This window comes from Meleagris gallopavo, chromosome 4, assembly GCF_905368555.1.
Source record: "Meleagris gallopavo chromosome 4, MGAL_WU_HG_1.1, whole genome shotgun sequence".
NCBI classification, from domain to species: domain Eukaryota; kingdom Metazoa; phylum Chordata; class Aves; order Galliformes; family Phasianidae; genus Meleagris; species Meleagris gallopavo.
The window spans coordinates 26,745,887-26,770,768 of NC_139407.1; the positions used below are offsets into that span (position 1 = coordinate 26,745,887).

At 43.9% G+C, this 24,882-nt stretch overlaps 2 protein-coding genes across 17 annotated transcripts in view; both read left to right on the forward strand.

The window, feature by feature from the left end:
- The window catches only part of CDS1 (CDP-diacylglycerol synthase 1), a 35,402-nt gene extending 20,300 nt beyond the window's left edge, over positions 1-15,102 (forward strand). Inside the window, exons 11-16 of one of the 10 annotated variants that reach the window (XM_085222618.1) lie at positions 2,219-2,338; positions 3,830-3,933; positions 4,996-10,689; positions 11,770-11,917; positions 13,726-13,893; positions 15,044-15,102. In XM_085222618.1, the coding sequence (XP_085078744.1) occupies positions 2,219-2,338; positions 3,830-3,933; positions 4,996-5,125 (354 nt within the window). In that variant the 3' untranslated portion in view covers positions 5,126-10,689; positions 11,770-11,917; positions 13,726-13,893; positions 15,044-15,102. Of the gene's footprint in view, positions 1-2,218; positions 2,339-3,829; positions 3,934-4,995; positions 10,690-11,769; positions 13,894-15,043 lie in introns of all 10 variants that reach the window. The other 9 variants (XM_085222620.1, XM_085222617.1, XM_085222613.1 and 6 more) reach the window with 9 other exon arrangements.
- Positions 15,103-20,435: 5,333 nt separating this feature from the next.
- Positions 20,436-24,882, forward strand: part of WDFY3 (WD repeat and FYVE domain containing 3) — a 143,528-nt gene continuing 139,081 nt past the window's right edge. For 5 of the 7 annotated variants that reach the window (XM_085222605.1, XM_085222608.1, XM_085222609.1 and 2 more), the window contains exon 1: positions 20,436-20,577. The gene's annotated coding sequence lies outside the window, so the exon portion shown is untranslated. The remainder of the gene's footprint in view (positions 20,578-24,882) is intronic. The other 2 variants (XM_085222607.1, XM_085222606.1) reach the window with 2 other exon arrangements.

Consider the following 24,882-nt stretch of genomic DNA (forward strand, 5'->3'; position numbering starts at 1 on the left):
ACACACATTGTGTGCATGCAGACACACTTTCAGACACATGTATATGTAGACACGTGTACATCCCACTCCACATGTATATATACATACACCCCATATGTCCCATGCACGTATAGATGTGTGTGTATACACCCATGCTTACACACAGGCACACGTGTACACTTGCACAGCTACATATACACAAGTGTGCACACATGTAGATGTGCAGATATACATTGCACGGCCACTCCTTACACAGGGATGTATATATACACATACATACACTGTGCATGTATACATGCATACATTTATATATGCACGTGTGCACTCTTTAATGTGTACATATGCTCACTTATACATACATGTACAAACATGCAGACATACTTGTCTATATGCAGCCTATGTATACATGCTCACAGACCTGTATACGTGCATGTATATGTACACATGTGGTACATTGATATGCATGCGTACTCAAGTGCAGACGTGCATGCTTACACATGTGTTCACATGCATATATGTGCCCATATGTATACATTTACACATAAGTGCACTCGGCACACTTATGTATGTAGATAGAGGCACACAGATGCATACACATACAGGCCCACAGATGTGCACATAAATGCTAATGTGCATGTAAACATGCACATGTGTATACAGACACATGCACATCCCTGCATACACATGTATGTATACCTGTGCATATATACATCCCTGTGTATATTCACATGCAAATATACATGTGTAGACACACGTACATGTGTGCATGCATATATACACAGACACATATACACACATAGACTTATGTGTATGTGCACTCACACGTATACATGCGTGCACTTAAGCACATAGGTACACACGCTCACCCCACATGGACACACATATGCCCTAATCTTCCCTCTGAGACACAGAGGAGGTGCCTGTGATAAACATGTGACATGAGTGGGTTTTGCAGTACCTTCTGCCCTATTCATTGCCTCAACATTGAGAACAAGCAGACACCGCTAAGAAAAATGGTGTGTTTTAAGTGCTTTTATGTGAGTGTAGTATTTAATGAGAAAAGTTCACGATTGTAACACGAAGGCATAAGTGGAAATTGTTGCTGATGTTTGCAAAAACTGAGGATTGTAAATAATAGCCGCAGCTGGTAGTTCAAAGCAAAACAAAAAGATGACTGTATCTAGAAGCAGCTCCAGTATTTTCATCCTGAATGAACACACCATTGCTTTGGAGGCTGTGGAGTTTACAGCAAATTTAAAAATTATTTTTATGTAGCTAAGTAGTGTGTAAGCTGAGCTAAGTCTTGTGTTGTTCTGCTGTGTTATGACTTTTGGTAAAGGACAAGGTGGTGGGAACAGCCAGCTCTGTCATTGTCCAGTTGAGGTGTGTCTGCTCACCCCAAAAAGAGGTGGTGGTTGCACGCACGCCTCAGGAGTAGTATCGAAAAACTCTGTGTGTCCATTGAGGAGATAATTACTTAGAGGAGTATTTATAGAAAATCACCATTGTTTTAGGAAACAGTTGGTGTTGGCCATGATACGGATCAGAAATGAGAGGTACTGGAGTTTCAACTGCGGGTGGAGTGTATTGAGAATTGCCAGGGGAGGTGTGCTCTGCATGCAGCAGCGTTGCCAGGCTGGAGCTTGTGCCACTGACTTGGATGAGCTCAAAGATGCAAAATAAAATAAAACTTATCATCATTAATGTATTATTTGGCAATAGATACATGTTCTCCTTCCTGGCAATCAAGTCTCTCTTATTCCTAAGAAATGTAATGGGCCAAAAGAAATGTTAAATCTTTGAACAAGATGAGGGAGGGTGTTATATGGTCAAATATAAAATCAAATATTAATGGAGTAAACCTTCCATATCCCATTACTGCGCTGTGTATGTATAAGGGACAGTATGGCAGACTTGTGCAGAAATTCCTGTCTGTCTCATGGGGGCACTTCAGAGAGCAACCATGACAGTGAACTGCGTGACACTGGGGACACTGAGTCACCTAATCTACAGAAATCCTATTGGCTCTGTGGAAAGCTCCATTCTCTACAGGATACAGAGCTGGAAAAGCAGAGCTAGGAAACTTTATTTCTTCCGATTAAGTGTTTGGTCGAAAAGTATTACTCTCTATTGGGAAAACTGAAGCTTTGTGGAAATGTGCCTGATTTTAAAATATTTAAGCTGAAACATGCCTAGAATCAAAGGTACTGAAATATCCTGTTAATTATTTTTCTTGTAGGAAACGGTGAATATGTACCCATTCCAGATGCACAGCATTGCACTGTCAACATTTGCCTCACTAATTGGGCCATTTGGAGGATTCTTTGCCAGTGGATTTAAACGAGCTTTCAAAATCAAGGTGTGTCATCATTCTCATATGCTGTCTTTGTTCTGCTTATCTCTCTGTATGAGATTGGTTGTTTTGAGGTTTTTTTTTTTCATGTGTGGATTCCATTACCTAATCTTTCTCAGACGATGTATAAGCTGTGCTTCAATAGCAGTAACAGCTCTTTGTTTTATTGGGTATATATGTGTGTTATTCCTAAATTATTACTATTATTTTTTTGCGTTTTTGTTGATACTATTCCTAGCTATGCTCCTAAGGTGAGCAAGATGCAAGATAATTATATTCCATACCACTCAGTAGGTACCTACAAAATCTGCAGATACCTGACCACTGCTGACAGCGGTTTGCCCCATGCATTAAAGCTGTACTTTACAGACCCAGCCTGTGCTGCATGCAGATGCTGACACTTCTGTTCAGCGAGGCACGAGTGTTTGACTGCCTATGGCAGTGCAGCACTGCATTGTAGCAGGAGCGTGTGTTGACACACGATGCGATGTGTTGGCCTCTTTATCACAAGTGTGGCAATCCCTGGCTGGAATTCAGTGACACTGGAGTATGGGAGGAGAGTAGCCACACATTTTCTTCTGACCTCCTTCATGTCTTGGCAGGACTACTGCAATTCTTAACCTGTTGTTCCCTCAGCCTACTGGTTGTGGCACATGCTTTGCACCAAAGCATATAAGTAAACCTCTCTGGTCTGAACTCCCATCTATGTGCTTGTGCTTATTCCTGTTCCTCACTCTGGGCCAACCACTCATCTGATGGTTTGCTACTTACAGCCTTGTGCACTGTTATGCCTATGTCTGCTCTGTAGACAAACATGGGTAACACAGAAGGTGGCATATTTGTTTGCATCTGAGTCTTTTTTCTTTTCCTTTTTTTTTTTTTTCTTTAAGGGATTGTTTAATGACAAGGCTTTGTGATGCTGCTGAATGTATTAATATTGCATGCACATACTATGGCTTTTAGTTACTCTTCTGAGAAGCCAGTGATAAAACTGGTAGGTGAATGAGCCATCTGACTTGTTAAGTCACTGGGAGTCAGTGGAAAGGGATTTCAGTTCTCATTCTTCTCTGGGTGTAAGTGCATCAGTGGCAGCTAGCAGTAGATGCTAAGGCAGGAAAAGCGTTGAAGAGGAGAATGAGATCCTTTGAGGCAAGAAACTGCAGCCATTGGTTCAAGAAGCTTTCTACAGAAAGCAGTGAAGTATATGCATACACAGGGATGTACTTGGTAGTGGCAGATGTGCACTTGACCCTCAGCTAGTATGTGACTCTGGGGAAGTTGTTACATCTCTTTCTTTTTTTACTTTTTCTTACCTTTTGCCTCATCGTTGTGGTTACAAACTCCTGTAGCAAAAAGGCTCTTGCTAGCTTTTGTCTCAGTGCATTGAAACCATAGCTTAATAGCATAAAATGTTGCTGTCAGGTGAGCCTTGGTTGGTGTGTTTCATCTGAATCACTTACTGTGATGCTTTTTCCTCCTGTCCTTCACACCCTAAAGGATTTTGCAGACACAATCCCTGGGCACGGTGGCATAATGGATCGCTTTGATTGTCAGTACTTGATGGCTACTTTTGTTCATGTTTACATCACCAGTTTCATAAGGTATGGGTTTTTTGAAATTCAAGCTACCTATGAGTAGGAGCTGTATCACAGTGTTTTGGTCTGAGCTGTGCTTAGCACTGTGGAGGTTGTTTCTATATTTGTTGTATGCAATGACTTCAAATATAGAGTCATGAAGAGCGCTAAGATCACATAAGATTTGTGAAACATTAAAGCTATGCCCAGGGTATCAGCGGTAACCCACGTAACCTCAAACATGAGTTTTTCTGCTGCAGCCTCATAGAAGGCTTCACAGAGAGCCTGCGTGTTGTGACGGCAGATCTTCCCATGAGCTATTCTCAGTGGAAGGACTTGAGGCTTTCTGTTAGAGAGTAAAACGCTGCCATTAAAGAGAGTAGAGGACGTCTTAAAAATGCTGCTTGTCCTCCCATACCAACTTTCAAGGTGAAATCATGGGAATGAAAATGCTATTGCAATGAGTCGTTTTAGTTCCAGGGGTGGGGAGAATCGAGGTAAGGAACTTGAGATGGCCAAACTGATATATGCTCTTTGTTTTGTAAATCTATATGAGTAAATAATAATGAGAAAACAAAGAAGTTGCAGATTTTTTGCTTCATATTGAGTTAATTGTAGAAGTACACAGTAAGTGACTGACTGGATTCCTGTTATTTAGGGATGCACAGTTTAAACTAAGAATTTATTTATTTATTTATTTATTTATACTCTGACAACTTTCCATTTAGTTGGCATTTACACAGCTTATCCGGCAACAGGCATTAAAATGGAAAAGATCTTTTGATGAAGAATGTGATTATGGTAATTATGAATGAATCTGTGAATCTTCTTTGTTATAACCTTTCTTGATATCCCCATCTGATAGTAAATACAAGCACCGTTTTTTTTTTTCTTCCTGTTTACATTCAGCAACTGAGAGTGCTTGCCCATGCACCCTGTGGCAAAGGTTAGATTGGGTGAAATCCGTACTTTGGTGTTGCCAGAAAAAGGGAAGGCACTGTGTGTGCAGCAGAGCAGGGTGAGATTGGAAGGCTGTCCGAAAACTTCTTTAGTGCTGCTGTTCATCGAAAAAACTTATTTCATTGACAGGGGCCCAAATCCCAGCAAAGTACTGAAGCAGCTGTTGGTCCTTCAGCCCGAGCAACAGCTCAATGTGTACAGAACTCTGAAATCTCATCTTGTCGAAAAAGGGATCCTGCAGCCATCTCTGCGAGGATAGTTTGTCAGAACAGAGGAATGGTGAGAAAAAGACACACAGACGTTGTCTGTGGAAAAGCACTGTAAATGTGCACAAAGGTAATGGTTGGAGGAAGACTACATCATGATCTGGAAGAGGTGAATGTTTCTTTCCTTAAAGGAATGCGAATGCTGTGACTTTCCAATAGGATACAGGAGAACAGTTATTCCTAAAATAATTAAAATGCTTACAGAGTAACAGTACCCATGCTATGTATTTCATTTCCCACAGTGAATGGTAGCAGGCCTTCTTCAGCACTCAGCCTGACAACGTTTGTATTTTAAAAAGCCCTTTTTAAGATGTCCTGGATTAGAACAGTGAGACTGAACTCCCCATGAGCTACACGTCCAGCAAACTTTAGTTTAGTTAGAAATTTCTCAATTGACTGATGGCTTTTAATGAGTTCTCCATTACTGTATGTCATAGCAATACTTTTTTGGTGTAAAGTGGTTACTGTAGTTAAAATACAGAAGAGGCAGGCAGTTGCTCGTTTAACCAGCTGGTCGTTGAAGACAGAGTTGGCCAGAAAATCCACGTTTGCCTGGTCAAAGCAGTGCTGATGGACTGCTCTGTCAGACCTCCTGTATTTACTGAGTCACTGTGAAGGTGAAACTTTGCTGTGCTTTTAACTAATCAGCTTTCTTATGAAACTACTTCATCCTTTCAAGAGGGAGATATCTGTACTGGAGCATAATGAGCTGATTGGGCTGTGGAGATGCTGTTTTTTAAAAGTAATGTTATGGACTGCAAAGAAGCACACACGTCTGGGAGCAGTAATTGCCTGAAGGTGGGATTCTCCAACCCTGTAACCAGATTGGAAAGAATTTGGAGCTTAAGATTTTGGTTTCCACAGGATAATCAGTGTCTGAAGACATTATTTCAAGCCTTATTCCTTGTGCCTATTTACTACTGTGTAGAAGGGGATTTTTTTCTCCCTTGTAAAAGCACTTTGAGGTCATATTTTATTCATGTCTTACTGAGTGAAGGCAGAAACTTTTATCTCATAAATGTGCGTGATGCAAGACGATGCATGGCTCTGCTGTTGTGTGGTACTGTTTACTAAGAGGATCTTCAAGCAAGTCTGGGCAACAACATAGGGATTCAAATGAATTTCTGAAGGAAGCAGTTACAGTGTAGGATTAGTGGGACACATGAGAAAAGCTGATGCTCTGCGTTTCTCAGTCCTGGCCGCTTTCTAACTTCTTAATGCAAATTAAAAGAAAGACTTTCTGAGATGATAAAAATGGTTCATTTACAGACAGAAAGCACAAATGCTAATTCTAACTAAATTCAATGTAGTGTTTCCAACCAGTTGTCAATACATTTCTCCTGCAGTGAACATACTGACGCACGTGTGTGTGTGTGTATATATATATATAGCATTAATAGATGTATGTATTTATATATACACACACACTATATATATATATATATATATATATATAAAAGTTTTAAAAGGGTGCTACCTGAGAACAAAACCATGGCAAAGACTTTGGGTGGATGATGGGCTACGTCATAATGTTGAGGCTGGTTCTTTTGGATACAGTACAGCTCTTTTTGCTTTGTTTTGCACTTGGGCCACGACACCTTGTGCACTGTGAGACTGGAGAAGCATTGCTATGTGTGGCTCTGAGATGGAAATCCGGCCTTAAAGTAATCCCTGTTGATGTCAGGTAGCTGGAAGAATTAATTTCTTTGTGATACTCCCTACAGTTTGGAGGCTGCAGGACTATGTGGCATAGCTGGAGGTTGGAAAGTGGCCAGAGAATATATGACTTAGAGAAAGGAGTTCGAGAGAAAAGGAAAGTGAAATAGGGGTGTGTGCATCAGGGAGGATGACCCCAGTAGCATACCTCAAAAATGAACACATCAATGAGGCTTTGGTTGTGTACAGGGCTTTTGGGTTTGCTTATGGAAAAACACAGCTTTCCTGGAGCCAGCGTATCTTCATCCTGTGTTTAAAAATTAAAAAATATATATACAGAATACACATGGAAAGGTAATTGTTGCTTCTGAAACTTGAACTTTCTAGTGTAGTTTTATAGCATGTATAATAAGGAAGTTAAGCTTATTTTAGCACTTAATACAACAGAGCATTTGAAATCTGTTGTCATCTGTTTGCACAGTAGAAGTTATGACACTGCAATTTTGCTGTTCAAAGTTAAAATGAAGAAGGGATCACTTCTGAACTCACTAATCGCTCTTTCTAGAAAGAATAATGGCATTCTGCTGGCTTAGGCTTTGTAAATACAGCTTGGCAGGGCCTGTCACTGTCAAGTGACAATGACGTTTGCTCGCTATGAAATGCATTTATCCCAGTTGTCACTTCAGCTCGTTCAAGCACTACAATGTGATCAACAGGACAGGGTAACTTTTGCACCAGTGATTCTTTTCACTTGCACTTTTGTTAGAAGTTGCTGTAATTACTTATTGAGCAAAAAAAAAAAGTTATCTGTAAATACTGTAAATGTTTTGAACGCATAATGTCTGTTATAGTTCAATCTTTCATTGAGGCAGGCATTGTAAAAATAAAAATGGGATGTAAATCCTCTTCTGGTTTATGTTTATCTTCATTTTATTATGACCAATGCATGAACATTGCTTAATGAAAATATATTCTTCTTCCTTGAAGTTGCGTTTCTCAAGAGAGACAGCAGCAATTAATTTCCCATCTTTTTGCCTTCAAGACTCCAGATCGTTCAAGATTGTAACCACAGGCTCACAGTGATGGCTGAGCTGCTCAGTACAGGATTTGGAATACCCTGAGTTGGAAGGGACCATGAGGATTGCTTGTCCAACTCCTGGAACAGAGGAATTGAATTTGCATCTCCTGCCTGAGGCACTGTGTATGTTCTACCAAAGCACTTGCAGTGTGTTCTGCACCTCTGGTACAAAGGCCATGTTGCTGGATGGGCAGTCAAGGTTGTGCTATGCTAAGGCTGAGAGAACTGCTTGCAGGGATAGCGACATAGCAGTAAAGCAACCAGACAGCACAAGTTGTCCTTTTTTTTTCTTTTTTCTTTTTTTCTTTTGTGTGCAGTTCTGTCAAGAGGAGTTAGTTGTTTGGTTGTTTGTTTTCATTTTGACATCATTTGCCCTACATAACAGTAAGCCTCACTGAGTGGAGTCTCTTTGTCCAGTTGCACTAGAACGTGTGCAAAGCTAAGGTACAACTGTCCTTTCTCTTGCAAATAGCTTCTCAGGTATAAAACAGACATTCACACGTGTGTTGTGGCCATTTCAAACTGTACAAACTCAGATGCAGCCCTATATGGGATGGAATCGCAGAAGCAGGCTGTGATGTTGGTGACACCTATGGACTCGTACTTCTGAGAACGACAGAATTGTGCCGTCACTCAGATTGCACTATGTGCTGAACACCAGTGCTGGTTGTGGAAATCTTAGCAAAACATCTTGATCTTTAAAGCAACAAGTGAGAAGGACTCCTATTATCAGAACAGAAAAATATAGGACTTTGACAAGCACCCTCACAAGGATGGATGACAAGGCAACGTATTCTTGCTGGGAGGTAAAGCTATAAAACTACTGTTAGGACTCTGCTCTTTGATCACAGGAAATTAAACACTTGGGCTATCTGGCAAGAGTTGTGCACACCTTCAAGGAAAACACAGTGAGAGGTCCAATTGCTCAATCATGGCTGTTACTGATTCCCTACCTGTGGCCATCTCTAGGGGTTGTGTGCACTTGAAGGGTGTGTATGATACTGTGCACTTCCACCTTGTTTCTGCTGTAACAAACTCTCCTGCCCAGCAAATATAGAACAGCCTGAGGTGGAAGGAAATCATAAGGATCTTTAAGTCTAAAATGGATGAGAGCACAGCATCCTGAGAAGCAATGGCTGTCATATACTGTGCTGTCCAGCCTCACAGAAACATGTTTCAGGGCCGCATGTCACAAAGTCAGAAGGAATTTCTCTTAAAAAAAACACTTCATTGTGCTTCCTAGTGTGTATTCAACATCCTCCCTTCAGAAGCAGTGCGTTATTACCTTGCTGCTGGTTCAGCTGATGCTGTTACTTTCACTCCCAGAGCTGATACAGAACATTTGCATCATAGCAAAGTGAGCCCAAGACAGATTTCTATTTTAACCTTCTAAGTCTTGAACCCAGATGACTGAGCATCAGTAGATGGGGAAAAAAAGCCCATATCCATGGAATGGGGTATGTGCTTTTGTATCACTGGGTCTTCTCCCCTCCTGTGAAACGTGTGTACAGTTTTTCCCTAACCTCTTCTTTTCTTTTTTTTTCCCCACCCAGGAGCACCTGGCTGCTGATGCACAGCAATCACACTCAGGAAATCAGAGCAGATAAGAAGGGTCTGCACAGGGTTACCTCCCTCAGCACCTCTGCAAACAGTGGGGACTGTCATACCCAGCCCATGAGCTTTGCAGGGCGCAGCATCTCTGAGCTGTTGCAGAAGCGCTGCTCCTGCAGGGTGTGCTCTGCTCCCAGGAAGAAGCAATTCACAGTGCGGATGTAGTGATAGGCAGAGAGGAGCTTCTGCGTGGTAAAAGTGCCCCTCCTCAGTGGGCTCTTAGTTTCATCATGGAAAGTTCCTTCCTTGCAGAAGTGCTGAATATTCAGGTGCCTTCAGGGATCTTGGGATCATCTCACCATCAGGTATTTTTGGAAATATAGGGGAGAACTGGGCGCCTGGAGAAGCAGGGTTGGCTATGGCAACTGCAGAAAGATGCTTTCACCTGACAGGTGCCTGTATTTGTGAACTCCTTCTTTGAGGACAGAACGCAGTGGCATCTATTGCTCTGATTTGCAATGGTACCCCTGCTGATAAGAGAGAAACCTCATGATCAATCCACAAGGCATGGCTTTCCCCTCCAAAGGTGCAGTTCTCGGTCTTGCTCTCTATCCTTAGATCACCTTCCTTCACCTTTTTGCTTGTCTGAGCGAAAGCAATTTGGAAGGTGCTTTAAGGATATGACTTCCCTAACTTCCTGCAGGGGGTTGCTCGTTCAAGCTTTCATGTGAGCTGGAATAAGTTTAACCAAAAATACTCTGTAGCTCTCCAAGCCTCTGATGCATCTTGATGGCTCTTCAGAGGGCTTCTGTTGCTCTAATAGGTGATGGTTGTACAGCTCTTCCTAAGGGTGACCAACTCTTCTCTCTTTTGCAGAGATGCATCTCTGAAGCAGTTCTGAGCAAGCTCAGTTTAGCAACAAACAACAGCTGGGAGGCAGCTCAGGGAAGAGGAGGGAGGTGGAGGAAGCTTTCCTTCAGCCTGCATCCATTCTGACCTCTTCTAAAGCCAAATGTACCCTAAAAGGCAGGTAGTAAATTTGACCTTCCCCTGCTCTGCTGTAAACTAATAAATGATTGTCATTATGCAGCTGGTGCAACTTGAAGTTACCAAAAGAACTCCTTATAAACACTTCCTATCCCAATACAAACAGAACTCTTTACTTAAAGAGAAGCTGGGAATCTGAAGTGGGAGCTCTCAAGCCCAAGGTTGGAGCTGACTGGGATGTGTGCTTCTGCTATTCTCACACCAGTTCTAGTCTCATAGATCACGGTAGGTACCTCTGCCCCTGCTGGAGTGGCACAGGCAGTGTTGTGCTGTTAGTGCTGGTGTGTTTGACTCCACTTTACACTGGGGACAGTTCCCTCCTTTGGCTAGGAATGAACGTGTTATTGGGCTTTTATGTTCTTTTAAATAACTGGTGTATGTCTAATCACCTGGTTAGGATGAATGTAATGGCACCCCCTCGTGGCTTTCAAGCAGAGATAGACAAAAAAAAAAAGAGCGTGTAGTACTGTGCTGCCTGTGGGTGTTGCTGTGCAGAGACTAAGTCCAGCCGCCCAACAGAACTGCCACTAATGCTGATAGAATTGCCTCCAGCAGCTGAATTGAAAACTGTAAATCTCCAGGGTAAAGCTGTAAATGCTTTTGTATTGACAACCTGTAGAAACTCTCATAACACAAAAGAGCAGAGCATTTGTCAACTTCAGATGAGGTACCCTTGTGTACTACATGGTTGCTTTTGGATTACTATAGAAAAGGGGCACGTCTTTAACACAGGCGTGATGTTGTTAACAATGGCACAATGATACTGGCTTGGTTTTGGAGCTGGAGCACCTGTGTACTCCTGGCATGTGGAAAAAGTCCCAGCTGCCTGATAGTTTGAATGCTCCTTAGCTACAAACTTTGGAAACTTCCCTGTAACATAGATTTAACTCAGAATAATTCCACCCATTCTTTACCTCCTCTGTCCTCTCCAGATCTGAAAGGCTCGCTTACAAGCTAACAAAAGAAATATTAGCCTAGAAATACAAGAGTTTTCCTTACTTGCCTCACTAACGCATTATCTGTCTGTAACCATGCTGTAGCCAGAAATTACTTCCCATTGGTACACTTATTCCTGTGTCTGAAAACTTCCCCAGGCAGGAGATCATGCTCTGCTGTGGTTTAATGCCCTGGTATGGCTGCTTGCTGCAGACCTACTCTGCTCTGGTTTCCACTGCGACACTGAAGAAAACAAACTGTCCCCTCTTGCTGATGTTGCACAATGTTTGAGGACTTGAGGTCCCTGAGGATGTGAGTGTAACAAACCAGGGGATAGCTGCAGTGATTTGTTTCTTCTTCCCTTGCCAGAAAAACGTGCCTGGAGTGCAAGAGCACCTAAGGCCTTCCTGGAGAATGCTCTAAAGAATAGAAGCATCGCAACTGAGTGATATTTCAACCATCAGCTCCTTCCACGCTGACACAAGAGCAGGCCAGTTCCATGTGAGTGCAGTGATAGGTGAGCCTTGCTGGAAGTTGCAAAAAGTTTTTAATTTTCTCTTCTTGTTCTTTGGTGTCAGACAGTGATCTTCACATCAGTATACCAAAGGAAATAATTTGAACATAATTAACTTGAGCTAACGCTGAAACTCCTGGGAGCAGCGTGGTGTTAACTATTCAGAGATTTTTAACTTGCTTTTTATCACGGATATGATAACAGTGTTTGAATTAAGACTTCTTAATTAAATGTGACCTGGGTAGCACTGTGTTCTTAATTAAACATGACCTAGGTGCCTGCACAGTTATTAACAACATGTTCGCTTGTGCTGTGGCTCTGATATGCTCTTAGACTCCTCACCCACCATTTCACTGGAGGCCAACACAGAAGCTTATATTTAAATGCTGTGCAACTTCTCTACTGCTTGAACTTGTTTATTTTTTTAATGCATTGTAAATCAAACATATCAATAGTGACTTTTTTTCTGGATCTAACAACTAGTAGAAGTTTTTATTCGTAAGTATACTTTTTTTCAGACAGATTGTAAAGATTGTGCTTTTTTCACATTGAATTTAAAAACCAATGCCAATGGAAAAATCCCTGCAGTGAGACTTCTGAGAGACAAGGTAGAGACACGTGCACTTGCCAGACCTTTGCAGAAACCTCTTTAGAAAACACTGCTTTTCCTCCTGTAAGATCCACGGAAGGAAGAAATTAGTCCCAGAAAGGAAAGGAGCAAATCTGGACCGCACGCTTGGCATTTCTCTGCTATGCTGGTCAAGATTCAGCCTGGACTTTGAAGCAACTCCATGGTGGGGCATAAGGTCCACAGAATCTGTTGGCAGAAAAATGCCTGACTATTTGGTGTTGAACCAATCAACGCCTTCTGAGGAAGCCACCTAATGCTCTGTCCAAGAGCTCAGCGTGCATTCACAGACCAAAAAGAGGAAATGTGAGAGACAGATGATACTTTGCCAGAATTAGCCATTGCCACACCAAGTATGCATCAGACACAGGACTTACCTCGGTTCAACAACCTGAAATGCAAGTTCCCTATTCCAACTTCACATGCTTTTAATGATAGTGTGTTAATGTCTCTGTCAGCTTTGGGCATGACCTTTCTGAGCTGGCTGCTTCTGTTTCTCACTATTGAGCCAAAAAACAGCTGTTTGTGAATTTTAGGAGGAGGTGCGAGGAACAGAGCAGATGAAAGATTTTCTGTATTAATTGATATAACCCTGAATGAATGCAGTTGAGTGATCTGCACTATTTTGTACTGCTCATGTTTACCAGTTGCTGTGCCTGGTTCGAGGAACAAGCCTACAACCCTGCCATAGTGAAGCTGGCCAGCCTACTTTAACCTACTCAGACACGCCCATCTAAACAAAACACTCCCTTTCCAAAAACCTCATGCTCCTCTCTGCACCAAGCCCTCTCACTGCAATCCTTCCCTGTACAATCTACCTCAACAAATCCCCTTTGCTGCCTTTGAGGTGCAATGTTTTTTGCTCCAAATCAGTATTTCAGTGTGAAAGATACCCAAACTGGAGTGGTAGGACAGCAGCAGGACAACCCCCCAACCTATGTCACCTGCTGCAAACTGCTCCCCAGGTGTGGTGTGTTAGATCTTGCTGTTGCCATGCACTTGGGCAGGCTGCTTTGAAAACACCTGGGGGCTACCAGCTGAGGTCAAAGAGGTGAAATGGGCCGGGGGAAGGCAGTTCTGTAACTTACATCTATGACAATTTCAAATTTCTGGACAGTCACTGGATGCTGTCCATGCTTTAACTTTTATTTTTCTACTTTTCTTAATATGCAAACTCCTTAAGAGCGTTTCAGGAAGGATGTGGATGCTGTACCTTTGATTTATCTTCTGACAAGCCTTGGATGCTCCCCCCTTGCCTCTCACATGGATTCCTCACAGGCAGCCCATAGTCACCTAACAATCTACAGTATAAAATTATCACCATCTACTTCTCCAGAAGCCAAAGGCCCAGGTAATATGAAATCTTTGGCCTACTCACCCAAAGTGCTCTTCTTTTTTTTTCCTACTTGGAGACTGAGGGTTTGTAGAAAATAATTTTCTATTTGAAAGGAAGTGCTCCTTCATTACTGCAACTTGAAGGGAGATTGACAACATAGCTTGCAGTTAACAAGGTTGCCACAGGCACTGACAGGATTTGTCATTGTTTCTGAAAACTATCCTTATATGACATGGCTAATAATATTAGAAAAGCTTCAAGTTATGTCATTTGTTCATGGGCAGGGGACTGTCAAAGAAATTACAGCTTCTCCACAGGAAGCCATGCATGCATCTAAAAGCTCCAGACTTGCACTGTGTATCCACTAGCAATTCTGGTGATGTTGAAGAGGAAGCAACTCCAAGTTCTTGCAGTGCAACATCAGTAATAGAAGGATTGAGTTCCACAATAATGTAGTTTTATAAGATCAAATGTATATAGCATGGCAGTAAACTAAGGCTAGGAATTAAGTGGAAGAAGAATCTTAGCATGTAAACCATACGCTTTTGGGACAGCTTTTAGTAGTGACATAACCTTCTCATAACTCTTGAAGTTACTCTTTTTTTTTTTTTTTAATCAATATTTATGAAGAATTTAAATAATTAAGCTGCCCCAAATGGTAGACAGGGGTGTGTACATGCCTGGCCAGTGGTTCTCAGTCGTGGTCTGCAGTTATGCATAATAAAATCTGTGATGGCAAAATATCTGTTTGCTTGTACCTATAGCTCCCGTGAAGAGAAGGTGAGTTCTGCGTTTGTGCCCTGATTGATCAGGTGCTACAGATGTAGTGGGAGAGTACATATTATGGCAGGTGTTGTAAGAAAGGCCCTTTAGTTATAGCTTCAGAAACCCCTTTTTTTAGGTTGTAAACATGTTCCTTTTCCTGAATGCTATGCGGAACTGCACAGGAAATGGTTTGGAAGAGTTTGGTGTGCTATAGGTTACTCGGTGAACTTGAAGGTATTCCAGGAGTAGAGCATCTTCCTGGGAAATAGAGAGTGGTGTGGGAGCTTGTTTTTTTTGGGAGGAGTGTGTGGCAGGCCTGAGGCTTTGTAACTGCTGTGTTCCAAAAATGGTGCTTTTTATAAATAAATAACATACCCTGTTTCACATGGTTTTCTTCCAGTGGGAAGCTGCCCTGCCATCCTCGGGATTTTCCTATCCCTACTCAAGGGAGAAACAAATGTAAGTTCACAGAAAAAGCATCTTTATTTCTGCTATGTCTAGAATTGAGAAGTATATGGGTTTTTTTATTATTTGATCAGTCACTTCAGTCTCCCTAGGCAGCTGTCATGGCTTTCTGTGAAAGCCTGTGAAAATAAAAATATTACAGACAAAAATAACATTCCCTCGTTCTAAGTGTGGAGTGTCTCAGTGCATATTTGGCACATGCTCTGAGGCTTTATCAACAACAAGCAGAAACAAGCTGCTGTAAAGAGCGAATCATAGAGAGAAATAGCAATTGTGTCTTGTTCTGCATTTGCCTGGACTTCTGACATGAATCGTAGAATTGTTAAGGTTGGAAGAGACCGCTGAGATCATCTAGTCCAACCACGAACCCATCCCCACCATGACCACAAACTATGTCCCTCAGTGCTGCACCTGCTCTTTTCTGAGATACATTCCAAGGGCTCAGAAGTTACAACAGTTTCTCTTCTGAGCAGACCACCACACAGTGCACCTTTCAGGCTGTGTGCTGTGGTATATGGTGTATGGCTTCACAAGAGCCTTCCGTAAGCTGTGAGGAGCAGTGATGCCTTTAACCAACACGAAGACAGCGCGAACGCTGTGGGACAGAACCAGCAGCATTTAGATGGCTGCAAGTGATGCACACCACCACGACAAACGTTTCCTTCCCTGAGGCACCAGATGGCAGCATTTTTCCTCTCTCAAAGTGTGATCTCCTCCTCTCAGATTCACTTTCTGGGACCACCGCGTAGGGCTGTGTGGCTGTGGAGGCCACAAAGGCCTCAGCTGAACTGGACCTTCTCTGTCATCACCTGCTTTGTGGGAACCCTTCAGTCACACAACCCTAAGCCCTACCTTTTCCTCTCACTCTCATGTCTTTGTTCATAAATGCAGTGCTGCTTTACCATTGCTTTTTGTTACAGAAAAAAAAAAAAAATCATGTCAGCTGCAGCAAGCTCTGTTCCCAGGTCACTCACCTTTGGCCTGCAGGACTATGGGACAAATGTGTTTGCACGAGTTGTACGACTTACAGCTTCGGTGGACAGCAGAAGAAGAAAGGGATGGTTTGGCCCCGGAGGACTGAGGGAGGAGCAGCTCTGGCTTGCTTTTTTTTTTTTTTTTTTGGTCTGTGTTACTCTGGGTTGTGGTTAGTTGCTCTGTCACTGCTTTACAGATGCTATGAGCTCACCAGTGGACAATTTGTGTGTTCTTTAACTTCTGACGAGCAGCCAGAAGTTGTTTTTCTAAAGAATGCGTGACAAGGGATTTTCTAATTTTTCAGCTTTCAGCCAAATTCAGTGGGAGTGCCATAGGACAGGGAAGTGGTGGATCCTTCTCTACTCCACCCTTCTTACTTAATACCAAAAAATTATCTATAAACAGGCAAGAGGGAGGGAGGAGAGTTCCTCAAAGTGAGCCATAAGAATCCTGTATTATGATGATGCTAAACTGAGAGTTTTGGAAAACAGTGCTATTTTATTTGGTTAAAAATATTCTAATAAAAAAAAAAAGCCCTCAATGTTTTTTTCCCTTTCTCATGCCAGTTTCTTTCCAGTTTTGGATTTGTCTGCCCATTGGTTTCAGCTAATTCATGTGAACAGGATGGACTCAGCTTTACTGCCCAAGATAGGCAAAATATGTGTAATAGAAATATACTGGAAATTCACCCGAAAGCTGAGTAGAATTTCATCACTTCAAGTCAATTGTAAAGGTATCATCTTCCTTTTAAATGAAGAAGAAAAATATTTTTAAATTTATCTCCACAGCTTATAATGATCAATGCAATTCCTTATGTGTACTTGCTGTGGAAAAAAAAACCAACCATTTTTTTGTCTAATTATAGCTCTGTACTTACTAACTAGCACCTTCTCTGAGAAACAGTTGCCTGTGATGAGCTTTGCAAGAAGAGAGATGCTGAGATGGTTTAAAAAAAAAATAAATGAAAGCATCTGATATCTATCAGTATGGATTATTACAGCTTGCCGTTATTTATTTTGGAACTGTGACAACTGACCAAAACATAGGGACTATGAATAGGAATGCAAGGAGTGATCAAGTGCACGAAAGAGGGGGGGGGGGGGGGGAAAAAAGCAATATAATTTGGCACACAGCAAATGTTAGATCTGGTGTACAGCTGTCTGTGCAATTCCCACTGCTCTCTTGGCAGATTTCTGTGATTTCCCACTAAGGTATCTTTGCTGATAGAGACTTAGAAACAGCTCCAGCTCTGTAAGCTTTGATTCTTAGTACAGCTGGTAAGATAGATGTGTTAATCCTTTACATATGAAAGATGCAAGTATCCTCCTACACATACATTACAGAGAGAAGTTTTGTTTGTTTTATGATGGGTAACTGCTGTGTACTGTTCGCTGTCTCTGTCTTGCATAGTAAGTGAAATTACTGTTGAAACAAGCTGATTAAATCTGAGATCCCTCTTGCTGCAGTCCAGAATGAAAATATACCCAAGGGGGAACAAATTCTGCCTGGTAGTACATGAGCTTTTTGGCTTCTAGACTGCCATGGCATACTGATGAAAGAGAAGGTACTCTTAAAAAATAAAAAAAAATCTGGCTTGCAGGGAAACATGCATATACAATTCCTATGGAATAAAATGTGATTCTTGGTGGTTTTGTAGCGCCAACAGCCGCTCTACCAACTTTCATCTTGGCCTTCCCTCAAGGGGGGAGAATTGGTTCAGCCAATTGGTACAGACACAGGGATGCTTTTGCTTGTGTGTATCCGCTATTCCACGATATATACAATATATGGGAAGTGTTGTCAAAAGGAAGACACTGCAAACAAATCGGTAGTGTCATATTCTGATCCTCCTCATTTTCTATTCAGTAGCATTTCTCATATGGCATCAGCCAACCCTATTTCTCACAGAAAGCAGTGACTTATTACTGTTTGTGTACAATGTGGGATGAGGAGGCTGGGAAGAATAGTTACGCTGAGAGAAACAGGTTGGGGAAGAGGTTAAAAAACCCAAAAAATGGGTGAAAGTAGGCAAAAGTAGACAAGACATTATACATACAACATAAAGTCCCTTTTTTTGCAGGTACAGAATGCTGGGTGTTTAAGAGCTGGTACGGATTGTACTACAGTTGTACGAGGGCTGTAACTGGTATACCATGCATAATTTCTCTCGTGGTGCTTATTGTTCATTGGTTATCCTGCACAGAAACAATACAGGCACTGTAACGGACCCATGGGCTGCATTCCAACACAAGTCATTAGCTCAGGCAGGTCTCCTGAATTGGTCTAAATTTTGCTCCTGTTGTTGATGCAGTGAGTGTAGGGATATACTTTTAATGAGTAAAGGTGGGATTACATTGTGTAAGCAAGAAGTTTATTAGCTTGTCCTTGCTTTTGATTTTTAGTCACCAGAGGTGGTTTTCTTTCTATTTCTTTGTTTGGGTGATATTTTCACCTTCCGTGAGCACGTTTTGTCTCCTTAAGAATCACAGAATAGAATTGTAGAACCATAGAACGGTTTAGGTTGGAGGTAACCTACCCCAACCCCCTGCCGTGGTCTGGTTGCCCCCCACATCAGGCTGCCTAGGGCCCCATTCAACCTCACCTTGAGCACCTCCAGGGATGGATGGGGCATCCACAGCTTCTTTGAGCAGCCTGTGCCAATGCCTTACTGTCCTCAGGAGCTGAATTAGAGTTGGGCTCATCTCAGACATCCACGAGTCCTAAATAGAAATTTCCTCTACATAAACAAGAGTGGGGTGAAAAGCGTATAGCAGTGATTGCAAATCATAGATTCACAGCATCAATAAGATTGGAACAGAGCTCTGAGATCATCTAGTCCAGCTGCTGACTTATGACATTATTAAAATATTAGATAGACCTGCATTTTTTATATTAATGTCAAGCATTGGAAGATGGGGTAAATGGCATGGACTCCCTTTGTTCTCAGGTGCCTAGCTTCACTTAATAAGATGTGATACCATAAGCAAGAGGCAATTTTATTGTGATCATTTACCCATGAAACACACAGGCCCTTCATGCTCTGCATGTTAGTTTTCTTGCATTTACCCCTGCAGCCATTCTCCAAACTGCTCAGTTCCTTCAGTGAGGTCTTTGGAAAGAGATTTTGCAAAAAGCAAACTGCTGGAAGGCAAACTGTTAACAGCAGATGTCTTGAAGGAAATGAGTTTGCACTTAATGGAAAAAGGCAGAAGGGCTAATGAACACAAGCATGGATGTACCTTTGTACCCTTCCCATGAGGTATGGGTGGGTGAAGGTTGCTCCATGGTGTCAGTGACCCTATACTTGCTGTGCCTAGCTGATGTTTACATGGGTAATGTATCTGCTGGCACAGAGTCCTTTAGCTCTTGGGGATGTATTAGGAAACTATTTCTGCATTCCAGCATCAGAACCGTGTGGATGACAGCACAAATAATGGAATTATTAAGGCTGGAAAAGACCGCTGAGATCACCAAATCCAATCCCAAACCAATCCCCACCACGACCACAGACCACGTCCCTCAGTGTCACATCTCCACAGTTTGTGAACACCTCCGTGGTCAGTGACTGCACCACCTCCCTGGGCAGCCTGTGCCAATGCTTCACCACTGTATCAAATAAATGTTTCCTAACACCCGACCTGAACCTCCCTGCCGCAACTCGATGCCATTCCGTGACGTGCCGTCCCTTTTGTGCACCACAGCAGGGACGCTCGGTGAGCTTCCACTCAGCGCCCAAAGGCAGCGGGAAACCCTCATGCCCCACAAGGATCCCTTCCGGCCGTCCCGTGCTGGCAGCGCTCCGTTCTCGTCGGCACGGCGCGTTGAGCGGCGGTGGGTGCCTGCCGGGGGGATCTTTGTCCGAGGCACAGAACCTTCTGCGGGACTCCGAGGGAAAGTCAAACTACTAAAACCCAACATAACCGTAAATATATATATATTTTTTTAATAAACCACCGCCGACAGAGGCGAGCGCGCAGCTCCTGCGTTCCCTGAGGGCCCGCTCCCTCCTCCCGCCATTCCCCACTCGCTCTCCTCAGGTGGCCGCGTGGGGCCGGGCCGCCGGAGCCAGCCGGGAGGAGGAGGAGGAGCGGAGGGAGGAGGCAGCCGGGCGGGGAGGGGGCACTCTGCGCCGCGGAGGAGGAGGAGGAGGACTAAGATGGCCACCAGCCGCCAAGGGGAGCGGCCCCGCTCCCCCCGCCCCGCCTCGCGCGGCCCCCCCGGTCCGGCCCGGCCTTGATGGGGCCGGAACGACCCCGCGGCCAGGACGCTGCAGCGGCGGCGGCGCCTCCCGCCGGAGCCCTCCCGGGCCTCAGCGGGGGAGCCGCCCTCCCGGCCCGGCCCGCACCGCCCCGCCACGGCCACCCGCTCGCCTGACCGCCGCGCCCGCGGAGCGAAGAGAAGCAGAGAGCGGAGAGGGGCCGCCCGTTGCCCTCTCCCCCGCCCTGGCGGGCCGGGCCGGCCGCAGCGGCCCCGCGAGAGCTCGCCGCCTACCCGGTGAGTGCCCACCGCCCTCGGCCGGGCCCCGCCGCTTTGTCGCTCCGCCGCGGGCCCTGCCGTGCCGCGGGGGTGCCGTGCGGGCTTGGAGCGGGGGCGGCCCGACAGGTGCCTTTGGCGGTCGTTACGGCCGTCGCGTTCTCTATTTTGTATGGATTTCCTTCTCGCCGCGCGGGCCCCGCCGGAGCCCGGCCTGGCGGAGCCCTGAGGGAGACCGGCGGCCTTTGTTGTTCCTGGGTTGGCGAGGGCCGGGCCGGGCGGCCTTCCCGCAGGCACCTGTCGTGGAGGGCGGCCGGGTTCCGTCGTCGTCTTCCTCACGGGGTTGTTTATTTGTTTCGCCCGTGGTCTCCGACCCAGCCGCGGTGCTCACCTTGAGGGATGAGGGCCGTGGCTCCCAGCTGGGGCTGGAGATGTCGGTGTGGAGAGAGATGGAGAGATGGAGGCGGGAGGTGGTGCAGAAGGGTAAATGTGCTTATTTTCGGCTGGGGTTTCACGAATGGCCTACCTGTTTTTTTTGTGTGTTTAACAAGAGTAACTCCCAGAAGGATTCCTCTGTGGACCAGCGAGCCCTGTGCTTATTTTCCTGGCTGGGTTGTGTTTTGTTAGTTGGCACCGTAGGTCTGTGTATACTAGAGCATTACGTTTCACCATGGAATATGGTAGGTTTCCTGTTAGGAAAGGTAGATGTTGTATGTTGCGTTAGTAGGCACAATTAGCTGATGCATTAGCTCAGCCTGTGCCCATGTGTGCTTTGGGTACAGGTGTGACACCTCCCTAGGGACCATTCCACACAGAGGTGGCCTCAGAGGGCTTCTGCTGTGTTGGGTTTCAGCATCACAGACTCCCCCAAACCTGGGCTGGTTCTGCAGGGAGCTGTCCTGATGGCATCGTGACATGTTTTCGTGCATCTGTGGCACGTTTTGGTGCCAAGGCAAGTGAAACTCAAGCAGCGGCACGGTAGGGTTGGCTATGTGCACAGTGTGCATGAGCTGGCATTTGTGAGGTATTTCGTGTATCCTACAGCATGTCAATACATTTGTAGTGTTCACAAGCATGAAGTGCGTTCATCGCTTTGTGAGTTGGTCAGTCACTTCGGGACAAGCGCCTCCTTCCTGATGTCGTTAGGCTATAGACTATGGCTATATTAGGCTATATGATGTTTATAAAGCAAAGTACTTTATAGAGGTCCCAGCTTTGGTACTAGAAACATGAAGCCCTGTTAATATTGCATCTGCACAGTGATCTTGGTAACGAAGAGTTGTCAGGCCACCTTCAGATACAAGTTTGGGTCAAAAATGGTATTTCTGTGCTGTTCGCTATGGATCTATATAGTTCACTTGGAGCCAGCTCTGCAATACTGAACGCTAGGGACAGCAAAATATTTTCGGTAGAGGAATGCCTGAAATATCTGTGGTGCTAGAACAGACTCTCAGTGAGTGGTGTTCTTCAGTTTGGTATGTATTTGCTGGGAAATGGACCTGTTTGTTTTTCCAATTTGCCCAACAGTTTTAGGCTGCTGAGCTTGGAGTATGAGTATTGTACGGCTGGGGTTACACTGCAGTTCTTAGCAAGCTGATCATCAATTCAGAGTGAAGCAAGTTAGGCACAGTGCTGCTGTGATATTTAATAGCTTCAGCGCCCATTTAGAAATGCATTGCAGCATTTCTGTCTCAAGGTTTATGTAGTCCTTCTGGTACATTGTTTCTTCATTTGCAGTTCTGTGCCCTGGGATCAGCTACCTCATAGTGTTGTGTTGCATCACTGCAAGGGCAAACTTGCCTTCAGACCAGTAATTGGAAGATGCTAAGTAAAAACAAAACTATTTCTTTCATCTTGTTACCTGGATCAGCTGAGAAGGTACCTCAACAGTCTCCCTATATAGCTCTGGGTCACTGGAGCATGACTACCAGCAGTAGTGTATGCATGTGGCACCAGGTCTTTGGGATGTGCAGACATTTGTTGCTGCTAGAAGACTTTAGCAACGTATTTCACACCTGCAAGCCTTACTTCATCTATTTCACAGTTTTATTCCAATGCTCAGTTGGATTTCTTAGCGTGTGGAAGACTTCTGGGCTGAGTACTGTGTGGAGATCATGAGAGTGTGGATGGATGTTGGTTTCCTGTTGGAAATACTCAAGGCTGTCATGAGATTGTTTAGAAAGTGCAGAGTTTGGGCACAGTGTTTTGCCTCCCAAATGCAGCTGCTGGATGTTTCGTACTGTTGGGTCGTGAGGTTTCACCTCAGTTTCTGAAAGTCTGCTGAGCAGAACTATGCTAAGTTGGTCTCTCATTGTTAAAGTGCTGCAGGGCAAATCTGCAGATGCCGACTGGCCATTCTCTTCGTGTTTGTAAGGGATTTGAAGTTCCTATTGCAAAATACTGGAAATATTGGCTCAGCAGTGGCCTCTGACTTGCAGGACTTCCTGCTCTAAGGAAGTCTTATATCATCTGTCCAAAATAAACAGATTTTGGGGGAGGAGGAACTGGACTACGGTAAATTTTAATGTGAGAAACCACATATCTTGCTTCTAATTTACCCCCCAGTGCATCATCATGGTGGAAGTCTCTTTTTTTGCAAAATCTTACTGTAATAAAGCCTGCATTTTGAAATAGTAAATTGAATCTGTCATTGGCCATAATACATGTATGCATATGGGGAAATAAAACAGTTGATTTTTGCATGGTTTTGTATTTTAGCTTTTAGTTTACCGTGGTTTTCTTTCGTTGTTGTTGTTGTTGGTAGGTGCGTTGCTAACTGCAGTTGAAATGTCCAGCTCGTGACAAATACTTGCATTGGTACTTTCTTTGAATTGCTGGCAATGCCGATATATTTTGAGAAAATACTTGCTTTGTTTTGTAGGCATCCTGAAGGAACTGCTGCAGAATGTCTGTTTAACTCAGTATTTTGTTTTCAAGTTTTTATCTTGGGATAAGCAGGCTCACTCATGTATCTGCTGTTGTCCTCATCTCCTGATGCCGGGCCTCTCGCACCTTGCCCGGGCTGGGTGGCAGGATGTAGTTACGAGGCTCCTATGCACGCTGGGGTTGGCCGGCTGTCCCACAGGCTGTGCTGCTGCTTTCTCTGTTCCTGTCTCTCTCTCACATTTTCTCATTTCTCTTCTGTGCAGGAATGCGTGATTGATGTGATTCCTAAAATAATGCTGGAGTTTTGGGAGTCTTGAATAATGGCAGGGGACTCTTTTGTCTTGTATATGGATATATGTGTTTTCACCCTTCTCATTGAGCAAAACTGAGGCTGTGGCAGTAGGACTGACCGTTGAAACTGGGAGAAATATTGTTTGCTAGGTGGAATTAGATTGTTCCAGTGAGAACCGGACACCACCCCGTAGGCTCTATTTCATTTAAGGGAAAATGGTGTTGGTTGCTTTGTTCTTTCTGGTGTTTTTGTCGGTGTCCTGTACCGGATTCAGCCTATCTGTAGCATGTAACTGCTAGTGCCGTTGTATCGCAGAATGGTAACAGATTTGCAGAATTGGCTGTAGCATGTCTAACAAAATGTCTAAAGCAATAGAGCACTATTGTGCTAGGGAAGAGTGAGTTACGTGAAGTGGACAACAAGGTCATACTGAGTGGTATGAAAGCACCTGTCCATGGGTGGCTATTAAGGGATATGAGATGAGAGAGACATGATGTGGATGCATCTCAATTGTAACAATGAGACCTGCATTAAGAAAATGTTTAATCTTCTTAGACTTCTGCAAACACTGTTATTATTTACATGTGATGCATTGTGTTACAATGCATTTATTACAAGGAAGGAGTGTTGAGCAGGTTGGCCAACTTGCTGTGTAGGCCATAAGAAATTTGAGAAGAAGTCAAAGAAGTGGATTTTCCAGATATTCTTATTTCATCTCTTTCTCACGTACTGCAAAGGAGTTGCATATTACTCTGAGGTATGTAAGGGTTAAACTCAGGCTTTTTGAGGCTGGGTGGATATATGGTGGTTACACACCTGTCTTAGCAAAGTCAGATGCTTTATAGCTTGGTTATGCCCCCTGTATCTTCCCGACACATTATTCTAATATCTTGGTAGCTGGTGAAAGAAGTTATTCCCTTTCTTGAACCATCCGTTTCCTTCCTAATGGCCATGCACGTGTGTCTGAGGCTCTGTGGTGAGCTGTTTCAGAGTGTGGGGTGAATTTCAGTGCTTACCTCAAAGAAGCAAATTAGCAAATACGTAAGCATAGAACTTAGAGAACTGCCAGTAACCAGGAGTTCCATACTGTCTGGCAGTGAAATACAGCCCTGTGTTTTCCTTTGGTGTTCTCTGGGCTCTCCTGCTTT